Below are 12,329 nucleotides of genomic sequence, written 5' to 3'. Positions count from 1 at the left end.
CGTTGAGTTTCTGTTGTTGTTGGTATTTGCTGTAACACAATAAGAGCTGTGTTGCCCTCAAGCCAACGATGACAACAGTCTGAAGCTTACCGGGGGCATGAACAGAAACAACATCTGTGACAGAGAAAATACCTTTTGGTGTTTCTTCATTTACAACCTGGAAGTGTGGGGATTTAGGGTTCCAGCTACCAGTAATGATGTAAGACTTCCCATCTGAACTTTTTCCCATGGATTCCTAAAAAAAAGAGTGAAAGTTAGCCTGAGCCAAAATGAGACCCAGAGATAGTTAATGTTCATTTTGCTGTTTCTTCAAAAATTTATCTTGTATTTATACACTTATTACAATTCATAAAGCGAATTACATATTCTCTTGATACATACAACAACCCAGTGAGAATAGTAAGATAAGGATTAACAATACCATTTTGTAGATGAGGAAACAGAGGTACAAAGAGGATGTAATTTGTCAGAGGTCATATAACCTTTATTGGATGGATTTGAACTTGCAGTGTAGAGACACCGAGAATAGGGTTCCTTCAACTGCACTGCCTGTTCTCATGCAAAGTGAAATTGGAGCTACACACATGAAAAAGTGAGCTCAAGGGAGTAAAAGTCCAAGCACTTTGCTTTACAAACTTGGTGAATTCCTGAAAAGTTACTTTTAAAAGGAATGTTTTTAAAATGAATAAAGCTTTAAATATAGTAGATGAACTCAACATCTAAAGGCATCCTAAATTGCATCCTTGTGTAAAACAAAAAATCTCTCTTATCTGTTTTGTAAATCTGGATTTTCTGATCTCAGGTTAGCTAAAAAGTGGGTTGCAGAACCATTAGTGTCAAAGGGGGACTCAGCGGTTTGGAAAGACAACATTTTGCATATGGAAAGAAACAAAGTACAAGTTTAATTCTAAATTAGAGTCCTTTTACCAATAATAAAAGACACCCATTATGTTGACAAAGAAAGTTTGGAGTATACAAAATACTTTTACATACATCATCTCATTTGATTCACAGAATGTTAGTCTGAAGTTGATCTTAGAGAATACTCAGTGTGACTCTCTTCCCTTTATAAGGTAAGAGATTAAAGGCCAGGAAAGCTGAATAACTTGTCACTAGTAAGCTACAGAGCACGGTGTAGCAGAAAAAAAACTGGGCTTGACCAGTTGTGTGACATAGGACAGTCACATACTTGTAAAATTAACAACAGCTATGGTGTACAATAGGGTTGTTACCAAAAGTCAATGAGATAATGTGTATAAAAAACTTTGCAAACCTCAAGCATTATATATATGTCAATTGTTGTTGTTGTTAGTACAGGAAAAAAAAAACAACCTCAAAGCTAAATAACCTCAGTTCACAAACACTTGATTTCTTTGCAATCGTACCAGCTCATTTTAAGAGTACATGTATTTTGCAAAACAATCTAGTGAATGATAACCTAAGACTGCAGGCCATACATTCTCATAAAAAAAAACAAAATGTAGGCGAATGAAAAACAAATATGCAAAAAGAAAAATAAATCTACTGTACAACTGATAATATTCACTTTATAAGAACATATACTGTTGACATGGAAGGAAAAGAGAACCAGAAGTCTAATGAAACAGACTCCCAGGATTTCCACAGACAACTCTTCTCAAGTGGAGTGAGGGGAGAACCCTTGTATCCAGACTCTAACACTGCTGATATGCTGCATGAAGGGGGAGATGGTGTTCTCATTCATCTTTCAATCACTGAGCATCTCCTATGTATGTGCCAGACACTGCAAAGAACTGGGCATACAAAAAAAAAAAGAAAAAAACTGACCCTGCTCTCAGAAAGTTCAGTCGAATAGGAAAAAAGAAAAAATGAGCTAGACAAGAACAAAGACACGAAGAGGTTATCTATGCTGGAGGCAACACAAGTTTTAAAGCAGTTCATGATTCAATACTTATCTCCAAGATGGAATTGCTTGGCTCAGCCAACATCTCTTGGCTTTCTAGGTCATCAAGCACCATGAAGTATTCTTTAAAAAAAGAGGAGTGCTCCAGTGTGAAAAGTTAGGAGAAAATGAATCTGAAAAGGCAGAAGGGCCTCATGACCTGGGTCAGAAGAGTGCTGGGGAGAGAGAACCCTAAAAGTTATGCAGAGTATCAAGGTTAAAAAAATCTCTTAACAGGTCCAACAAACAGGAAAGTCTTCCCAAAAAGGGAATTGGGTACTCTTTGGAGGAAACACCTGCTTGTTGTATAAGGAATGATGATATAGATCCACAAGCACTGATAGGTGGGGCATCAGCCAACAAAAGTTAGATGGAACAAGAGGTAAGTAGTGTAGGTTGAAGACTCCCTCCTAAGAGGTATTAAAGCAGCTATTTGTCAACCTTGTAATAGATGACTACTACCCACTTTTGTTGGAAAGTCATGTGGACGTAAATGATATTGCCAGAAAGAACCTAGAAAGCATTACTAAAGATTATGAAGTCTTGGAAAAGAAACTGAGGACCACATTAAAGGTAAAGATGATGTTTTCATCAGTACTGCTCAAGGAAGGAGAGCAATTCAGAAGGGAAAACCAGACTTGAAAAGTAGGCAATTAGTTTAGAAGATGCTATGTGAAAAAAGGGATCTGGACAGCTACCACCATGGCATAAGATACAAGAATGAGATATTCCTGGGCAAAAATAGAGTACGCTTAACAAGGGCTGGTAAGAGTTTAATTGCCTAATCTTGCAATCTAATCATAAGGGCTTTAAACTGAAAAGGATGAGAGAGGGATAAAATTGCTTGTGTACATCTGAGTTGGATACTACTGAGTAGCTATAACATAGGAAGAATACAAATTAAATACTTGAGTTCACAAAAGACAAAATCCAATAAAAGAGTCAATAATAAAACCTATGGTATAAGATGCCTATATTCAAATGTACAAAGTATGGCTAATAAACAAGAGGGACTAGTGATTATATTTCAAGTAAGTAAATTCGACCTTTCAAATAGGGTACATGAACTGATGTTGAGTGAAATGAATAGAACCAGGAGAACATAGTAACAGCAACATTGTGCAATGATTAACTTTGATAGACTTTGTTCTTCTCAGCAAAACAATGATCTAAGACAATTCCAAAAGACTCATTGATGGAAAATGCTATCCACATACAGGGAAAAAACTATGGAGTCTGAATGCAGATAGAAGAAGACTATTTTCTCTCTCTCTTTTTCCCCTTTGTTCTGATTCTTCTTTCACAACACGACAAATGTGGAAATATGATTATTTTGATTGAACATGTATAACCTGTATCAAATTGCTTGCTGTTTTGGGGAGGGGAGAGGTGAAGGAGAAAAAAAATTTCAAACTCAAAATCTTCTAAAAGTGAATGTTGAAAACTATCTTTACATGTAACTGGAAGAAAATAAAATACTATTAAGTGGGGAGGGAGGAAGAAAAAAAAAAGTGGATTTTGGGGGAAGGATGAGTTTTGTTTGGGCAATGTTGAACTTGAGGACATCCATTTTGGAATGTCCAATAGGCAACTGGTAATGAAGGACTAAAACTCAAGAGACGGACTAGGGCTAGATATATAAATCTGGCTGTCATCTGGTACAGTAGGGTCACAAAGGATGAGGATTGAGGAAAAAGCCAATAAACTTGGCAGTTAAGAGACCAATAATAACTTTGGAGAGAACAGTTTCAGTTGAGTGAAGAAGTATAAAGAACACTATAAAAACATGAAGGATCAGAAAATGAAGCAGGCTGATCATGTAATAAGAATGAGAAGCAAGAGATAAAGCAGCAAGAGATAACCTGGCGATATTCAAAACCAAAAAGAATTAAAGGAAGACCTCCAACAGACTGAGGATTTAGGGTTAAGTAGCATGGAAGGGTAGAAATTTTCACTGTGTACCTAACCATTGAATTCTTAGGTACACACATCCTCTCTCATTTGGACTAATCCAATAACCTCCTAATTGATCTTCTTGCTTCTTGTCTCTCTCCATTTCAATCCTTCCTCTACATCCACCAAGTGACTTTCCTAAAGCACAGTTCTAACCATTACTCTCTTACTCCATAAATTCTAGTGGCTTCTATTGCTCCTAGGATCTCCTCTACTTGGTATGGTCTATTTCTTGTTATTCAACAAGAGAGCTAAGAGGTTCTTAACTCTTGTTCATGAATTTGTTTTTAAAAGTTACTTTTATAATTGCATTTCAAAACAATTATTTTCTTTTGTAATTTTACGCATTTGAAAATTATTTGGAGAAGGGGACCATAGGCTTTACCAGACTGGCAAATGGCTCCATGAAACAAAAAAGGTTAAGAATCCTTGGACTAGATGACTTCTAAGTCCCTTTCTACCCTTAAATCTTACAAAATTACACATCCTGTGAAGGATCTATAATTTAAAACATGTGGATACTCTTACATAGACTACAGAAAGCTATAGCTGGAAGGGACCTTGGAGATCATCTGGTTCAATCCCTTCATTTTATGGTAAAAAAACAAAAAAACAAACAAAAAAAACCAGAGGCCTAGAGAAGATAAAGAGGCAGCTAGATAGTTCAGTGGATAGAGCAGTAGGCCTGGAGTCAGGAAGACCTGAGTTCAAATCCAGTCTCAGACACTTAGTAACTATGTGACCCTGGGCAAATCACTTAACCTCTGTTTGCCTTAATCCACTGCAGAAGGAAATGGCAAACCACTTTAGTATCTTTGCCAAGAAAACTCCACAGATGGTATTGATGTGATAAGGTCCATGGGGTCACGAAGAGCCAGACACAACTAAATGAGTGAACAACAAGAGAAGATAATGACTTGCCTAATGTCGCATAGGTAGTATGTAACCCTCCACCGGTGGCATTTGAACCTAGATATGCTAACTCTAAATCTAGGGATTTCTATCACACCATTCTCTCTCAAAGTATGGTTGTAGGGATGGGGAGGGGGAGAAGAGTGAGCTGTTCTTTACTGAGAAAATCAAGTATAAATCTGCCATCAAAACAGGATCGTACCAGATCTAATAAGTGCATGTCACTATTCCGCACATCTTTTCCAGGGCTAAGGAGAAGGCCAAAACATCTGCAAAAAATAAGTACAAATATTAACTTGGAAAAAGAAAACCACATGTACTAAATAAAATTTAAAATACAAGGCAACTGATCAATTTATGATGCTCTGATTGAAAATTTGAAGTTTATTAAAGCTCTCAGTCAATTTCCTAATATCCCCTCATCGACATCTTCCTCAAATATTTCACCATGACATGCAAGGGATCCAGGGTTTTCAAAGGTTATGCTCAGCAGAGTGAAAGGTATGGTAGGTACAATTAAGTTAGAAATGCTTTAAGGACTTGATCATCAATGGCTAATGTACCTTTCAAGGACCAGGCAAGTGAGATGAACAGTGATTCATCACCAAAGAGTTTGCTACAAGTTGAATATTCTGACAATGGCAAATCACCTAGACCATACGCTAAGGCATGGAAGGGCAGCAATCAATACTGGTGGAAAGGATACCTGTACTAATGAAACTGCAGATTCCTAAAATGTTAAATATTTCTAATCTCACATATTTATGATTAGCAAAAATATAATCCCTGTTTCTCAATGAAAACAAAAAAGATAAACAAGAACTATAAAACTGAAAAAACAAGGTCATATTTTACTTAGTAAGAATATTGCTCTGGTGAACATGCCAGGGCAAAATCCAGGGGAAATACTGGAGGTTGGAAAGAGTCACTACAGTATTAAAAAACTGTCAAAATTTCAAGTAGAACAATTAATTTTTTATCTTTTCTATCTCCCCACCAGTTCCCAGAACAGTGTACACCGAGGTAGTTGCTTTATATATGTTGAATGGCCAAATGAGACAAAAGTGCAACCATGGTTCTAAAAGTAAAATGGAAATTTTTACTCTCCACTAAATGCTTTAAAAAATTTCAAGTGATCCTGAAGTTTCAAGCTTTTGAAAATGCTTACCTTTCAATGACAAGTTCTTTGTTACTTGTTTGTTGGACATAAATGACAATCTTCTTGTCAATTCCCTGTCGAAGTTTGAAGCATTGCCTGTCCTTGTCTTTAGGAACTGCACTATAAACCCCACCCCCCCAAAAAAAGGTTCATTAATTTAAATAAAAGATTATCAGTTTATTATTAAACACTGATACAACTAAGCAACCTTGTTTTCAAGTTTATGTTATTTCACTATTTTATATTCCTTATACTTAGCAATCATAATTACATTATAGCATTATTACAAAATTATACTAATATAATACAATTTATTTAACTATTCTCCTACTTCCACACATTTAGGTTGCTTCCAGTTTTTTAGCAATCACAAATAATGCTGCTATAGCAAAAAAATATCTGAATAGACAGCTATCATTTTGTTTGTCTTTATTAATATCGTCAAGGTATATTTCCAGTATCAGGGCAAAAATAATGATTATTTTTATTAACATGTACTGTCAAAAGTGCTGTCCAAAGAGTCTACAAAGTTTGCAATTCTACCAGCTACTTGTTTCTCCACAATCCATAAGCAAAGAGTTTGAATGCTTTTGATTATTTTTGCCAATTTGATGGGTATGAAGATTTAAATTTAAGTAACGAGATTTAATTGCTTTCAAAGTTGAATTAATTTGTATGTCCTCAATAATTATGAAGTTGCTTACTTCTTCCAGCAACTATTAAACCCGTGTTTCTTCTTTTGAAAACTGTCTTATCGCTTTTATTAATTTTGGATAGTGTTTTCTTGTTACATATATTATGTAGCACAACTTAAAAAAAATCTCAAACTCTAAATCTTTGCATTTTTTTCTCCCTTTGAAAAAATAGTGAAGCTCTGAAGGGATCTTGCCTTTGTATCACTGTTGTGGTAGCAAAATATAATACGAAATTTCTACTGGAATCCCAAGGTGGTATAGTAGAAAAAATGTTGGATTTGGAGTCAAAGGATCTGTGTTGCCCTGAGTAAGTCATTAACCCCTTTGGGATTTAGTTTCTTATAAAATGAGGGGAATGGATGGATTAAATGATCTCTAGGGTAGCTTCCATCTCTAAATGATCCTATCATTTATGATTTTAGAGTTGAAAATGAGCTTGGAGATTATTTACTCTAGTCCTCTCATATTACAAATGAAACTGAGACTCAGAGAAGGTAAATGACTTGTCTAAGGTCAAAGATGCCATAAATGGGAGAGCTAGGATTTGAAACAAGCTCCTGATTCTAAAACTACTACTCTTAATATTATACAATACTACACTTAAAATAGTTTTAGATGATAAAATTAATTAATCCTAAAAAAGAACAAATAAAATAGCTTAAGATGGATTTGTTAAACTGGGCTAAAGCTCTAAACCAGGGAAGACTAGACCTAAGCCCTAAAAAGGTAAAAAAAAAAAAAAAAAAAGGCTGTGATCTTTACTCTTCTTTTTCTCAGTTTCATTTGTTCAATGGAATAAATGACATAAGCAAAAAAAAAAACTATTAGAGAGTTTTTAAAATGTGGCACATAAACTATTTCTTCAGAGGAAGGATTGCAGTGAATAATTTAAAGACATGTGATTCAGAATGTATACTGATTTAATAGTGAGGTCAACCTAGGATAAGAGACAGACCATCACATTTTATAATTATTTTTTATGAACCAAATAATTAGCTCCTTATTCTTTTACTGTAATAGTGTTAAGACAATCCTCAATTAAAGTCCTGCTCCAACATCATCTGATCCTGGCATGGAGGGCCTGTACTAGTAAAGAAAGCTAATATGTACTAGCAGAACCTAAACCTGGCAATACACTAAATGTCTGTTGTCAGAAGTTTGATTTAGCAAAATTAGGAGAGGTTTATCACTTGAAGGCTGGATATCATGTAATGAACTTTAATTTGGGCTACAGTATATTATGAAGACCATCTACTACTGAGGCATGATGATGACGTAGTATGCATCAGTAGAGAACACACCCAGAAGTTGGAAATGTTTTGCAGTATGACCACAGCATTCTCTACTTAAGGTTTACTTTCCTATACTTATCTGGGTATGGAGGTGATACAGGGTTTTCAAAAGCTATAAAGCAGCATAGTTCACCTTCTGGTATAAAGGCTCTATGGGCCATGCAACAGACTGTCATTTTAGAACCAGCTTAGTTAAGTTCAGAGAGACATCACAAAAAAGACTGGCTACCAGGTAATAAAGTTGACAAGGGCAACTCATGAAACTATGGAGTAAGCCATTGTGACATACACTAGGGAACAACTATACACAAAGATAAAATCAATGATCTTTAGAAGTACTAAAGCAATAAGCTACACTTTCCTGACATTTTTCTGTCACAGTGCTTTTATATTCATAATTTCATTTGATCTTCACAACAGCTTTGTGAAGTGGTATATTTGATAAATGAGAAATCTGAGCCTCGACAGATCACAGGGTAGTGGATTTAGAGCTGAAAGAGACTGTAGAAGACATCTACTCCAACCCATAACTGAGCCCTACACATGAAGTGCCTTACCCAAGGTTCATATAGCAAGTACCAGTCAGGCTTTGAACAAAAGTTCACTAAATATGTGTTTTCCCCCCATTAAACCAAGATGACTCAGGCTAAGATATTAAAGGTGAACATAAAAGACATTTTTCTTTGTTACTGAGAAGGAATAAAAAGAATTCTTTCTTTTGAATGCTGATCTTTTAATAGAACTACAGAATTTTAGCAGTTAGAAGGGACTTTGGATATTTGCTTAAGTTCACATACAATGATGAACTGGAGAGGGAAGCTTGTATTCCAGGTCTTTTAACTGTAAGACAGGGGGGTTCTTTACCTGGAGTCTTAGAACTTAAAAATAAATACACTGAAAACAATATTTTAATATAATTGGTTTACTTGGCAATCTTAAGTATTTTATTTTATGCATTTGAAAACATTATTCTGAAACGAGTTCCTTAGGCTTCCCAAACTGTGAAAAGGGTGTAGGATACAAAAAAGGTTAAAAATCTCTATTCTAATAGAAGCCCAGTGACCTCACAACTATATTCTATATTAAAACCGAAAAGAATTGGAGTTTTTATACCTTTTGGTATTTTTATGACTCCTTAAATAAAGACAACAAACTTATGATTATGATTAGCAATTAGATCAAGTCATGCTAAAATCTTAGAAGCACTAATATTATATACAGAAGTGGTGAACTTACCACAAAATCTATCCTACATATTTATCATAATTATAACTGAGTTATATATAATTTGGGTTCAAGAACATATAAATATCAATTGCTACAAGATATTATAAAATTTAAGATTCTAATTCTTCCACAAAAATCATCCTCCTGTGCTGTATCACAAGCATAGAAGCAATCGGGTTTTGAAAAACTATGCCAGTGGACTAAAAACTTCGGTGAATTCTACCAAGTTAGAAAGCCTCTGTAACTGTCATTTGGGGACTGGCCTCACTAAATTCAGAGAGGTTCCCTACCACAATGGCCACCAGATGAAGAATTTTCTGGTCACTGCTATAAATCATCACTTCAAGCATGAGTATGTGCTAGTACTGGTATAGAGCACATTCGGGTTAATGCAATCATAGCTATTTTGAAGTAACAAAGTAACATCTGTACTATAAAACTGAGGGGTACAACTCAGCCAAGGTCAAAAGAGATAAATATTTGTAAATATTACTTTGGCGTAGAAAACTGAAATTTAAAAGGCCGATGGAGAAGGCAGTAATGTCTAATGGGAATGGCAGACTGATTTTCTGGGTGTTTGAGATGGCCATCAAGTCCGGTTACAGAAAGGTTTCTTTGGGGAATTATGGAACAAAGCTATTTCAATAGCATACTCTGGACCTTTCCTTGAGAGATTTTTGAGGTTTATAATAAATTTCTAATACCTTAGGCTTTACAGAAAGAGGCCAGTCATACACAATTATCTTTAGTTAAATTCTTAAAAATTATCTTAATGTTTAAAGACATGACCCTATCAAAACCAATTCAAAAAGTCCAAATCATTTTCCTCAACAGCTGACAGAAGAACATTTCCAGTTGTACCAAATGGGTGCACATTAAGTAAAAGTATAACCCATTTTCAAAGTTTTCTAGTGAACTGGCCATTTCTTAATATGTAAACTTGTCATCATTCAACACTAAAAAAACACCATCTTTTTACTCTTCACTCATCATTTTGTGATGAGGTGAAGAATGCAACATAATGTAGTCCAATGGATTTGGAGAAAGGGACTATTTGGGTTCCAACAGCAAGGGGGCCCTCAGCAAATCATTAAGCCTTAAAATCTCTGTTTCCTTATCTGTAAAATGTGGATACTAAATACAGGGCTGCTGTGAGGAAAGTGGTTTTTTAAGAATAAAAGTAGTAAAACAAGTTGTTTTTAGTATCTCTTTACTATTTTCCTCTGAAGACTGGTAATTTCAAGACAATGATTTACCAAGCCAGGAATGCTTCAAATGCAGCCCTGATAACAGAAAAGTGTCTGTCACCTGAGGAACACTCCAGAGAGGCTCATATCACAAAGTATCAACCTGAATACTGGTCACAAGACAATCCATTTTTTTTCTATGGGAATTCACTAAGATTTGGAAGGCTTGCAATTTGCATCAATGAAAGGAGTATCTACACTAATGAAATTACAGATCCCTGAAAAATCAAAGTATTTTTGCTGTTATGTAACATAACCAAGAATTTTATAAGATGAAGGGGCCAAGAATAGGTGAGAACCAATTGCTGACTCTGAGGTATAATATTATTTATAAAACAGCAGTTAACATTGATATAATGTTTTTTGAACACAAAGAGCTATTTATGTATAATAACCCTCTGAGTGTAATTATTTCCATTTTACAAATGAGGAAACTGAGGCTCAGAAAGGAGAAGTGACTTGCCCAAGATTACAGAGCCAGGACCCCAACCCATGCTTTCTAACTACTAGCCTAGTGCTTCTTTTACTTCCTGGAGTAAAAATGTTAGCCCTAGAAGGTGGTATAGTAATTAAAAAGAAGATACAGTTATTACTACCCCCAAGGAAGGGCACAGCCTTTAGAGAAAACCCACATTTCTCTTTTTCCAGTTTGTTCAGATAGTGTAAATAATTTGGACCCATGATTTCATTAATGAGGGCAAATCCCTCATACGGGAACTCCCTCCATGGATAAAGATTGGCAATTCATCTTTAATTTATAGTCTTGGAAAGTTGCTAGGGGGCACTGAGAGGTTAAGTAATTTGTCCAGGAACACACAACTGAGGTTTGGCCCTTCAGACATCAGGCCACATTTCCTCTCATGCTTCAATTAGAAAACTTGATTTCAGTTGTAAAAAGCTCTTTATGCTATAGAAAACCAAACAAATATATAAATCCAGCTGTCTTAGCTTCCATGTACTTCAGGATACAAGTCAACTGTATATGTTTAATTTGGCTTAAAAAGATAATGGTACCAATTAGACAATTTTTGTTCCAGGGAAGAATTTTCTTTGATTATTTTTCTTTAATACTTTCAGTAAGATAAATCTTTAAATTCCACCTTTTAAGAGTAGCCCAAAACACTCCCTTGAAATTTTTTTTAAAAAATTCTAACAAAGGAGACATTTATGTCATAGAACTCATTTATATGACTAAACATTTTGTTTTACTGCCAAACATTGATCATATTAATATATATTCACAGCAAATGAATAAAAGGATATTCTCTACCTAAAGTAACCTTTACCATCATCTTCTTTTATTTCTAAAGACACGGAGAAGGTGAAGATGTCACTGTCAGGAGTCTGTGGTGCAGCTGTGGCGGAAAGCGGGGTCTGTCTGGCAGAACGGCGGAAGGCAGTGGCAAAACTGTAGAGAATGCGACTTACCTGAAGTCACAAAGAACCAGACAGGTTAGGGGGGAAGGTGCTAAAGGAGTGAGCAAATATACTTCTACAATGGGAAAACTGTTGCTTCTTTCTCCTACAAAGTGTGGGGAAAGAGTCTGGGACCTGTGATTGCTAGCATGTAGCATGCTAATGAGGCCCTTCGCATTTTCTCTGGGGATTTACAATTGTTTCTCCTTTCTCTGGTTAATTCCCATTTTTTAAGTTTTCAAATGAGATTAATCTTATCCACTAAGGGCATTTAAAAAGAGAGAGGCAGTCAGAAAAATCTGAATTACAGAACATGGGAAAGTTCAGATTGGAAGTAATACTGTAGGGGCTCTAGTTCTAGAGCTTCAAGATCATCATAATAACAGCCCTTTGAAAGCTATGGCCAGCTAGATCTGGGGGTCATCTGACAGATTCTTAGGGAAAAAACCCCAACAAAAAACTTATCTAGTTAGGTAGCACAAAAAGACAGACAGCCTATTAGGACCA

General features: G+C 35.5%; 1 protein-coding gene across 3 annotated transcripts in view; it reads right to left on the bottom strand.

Moving 5' to 3' along the window:
- Positions 1–12,329, bottom strand: part of RABGAP1 (RAB GTPase activating protein 1) — a 217,344-nt gene that overhangs the window by 127,384 nt on the left and 77,631 nt on the right. For all 3 annotated transcript variants that reach the window (XM_036748848.1, XM_036748847.1, XM_036748849.1), the window contains 4 exons: positions 11,677–11,834; positions 5,955–6,065; positions 4,989–5,055; positions 133–235 (listed from right to left, as the gene is read on the bottom strand). In XM_036748848.1, coding sequence (XP_036604743.1) covers positions 133–235; positions 4,989–5,055; positions 5,955–6,065; positions 11,677–11,834 — 439 coding nt within the window. The remainder of the gene's footprint in view (positions 1–132; positions 236–4,988; positions 5,056–5,954; positions 6,066–11,676; positions 11,835–12,329) is intronic.

This window comes from Trichosurus vulpecula, chromosome 3 (genome assembly GCF_011100635.1).
Source record: "Trichosurus vulpecula isolate mTriVul1 chromosome 3, mTriVul1.pri, whole genome shotgun sequence".
Classification (NCBI taxonomy): Eukaryota; Metazoa; Chordata; class Mammalia; order Diprotodontia; family Phalangeridae; genus Trichosurus; species Trichosurus vulpecula.
Note: the sequence above shows the minus strand (reverse complement) of the source record. Positions and strands in the feature narration are given on the sequence as shown.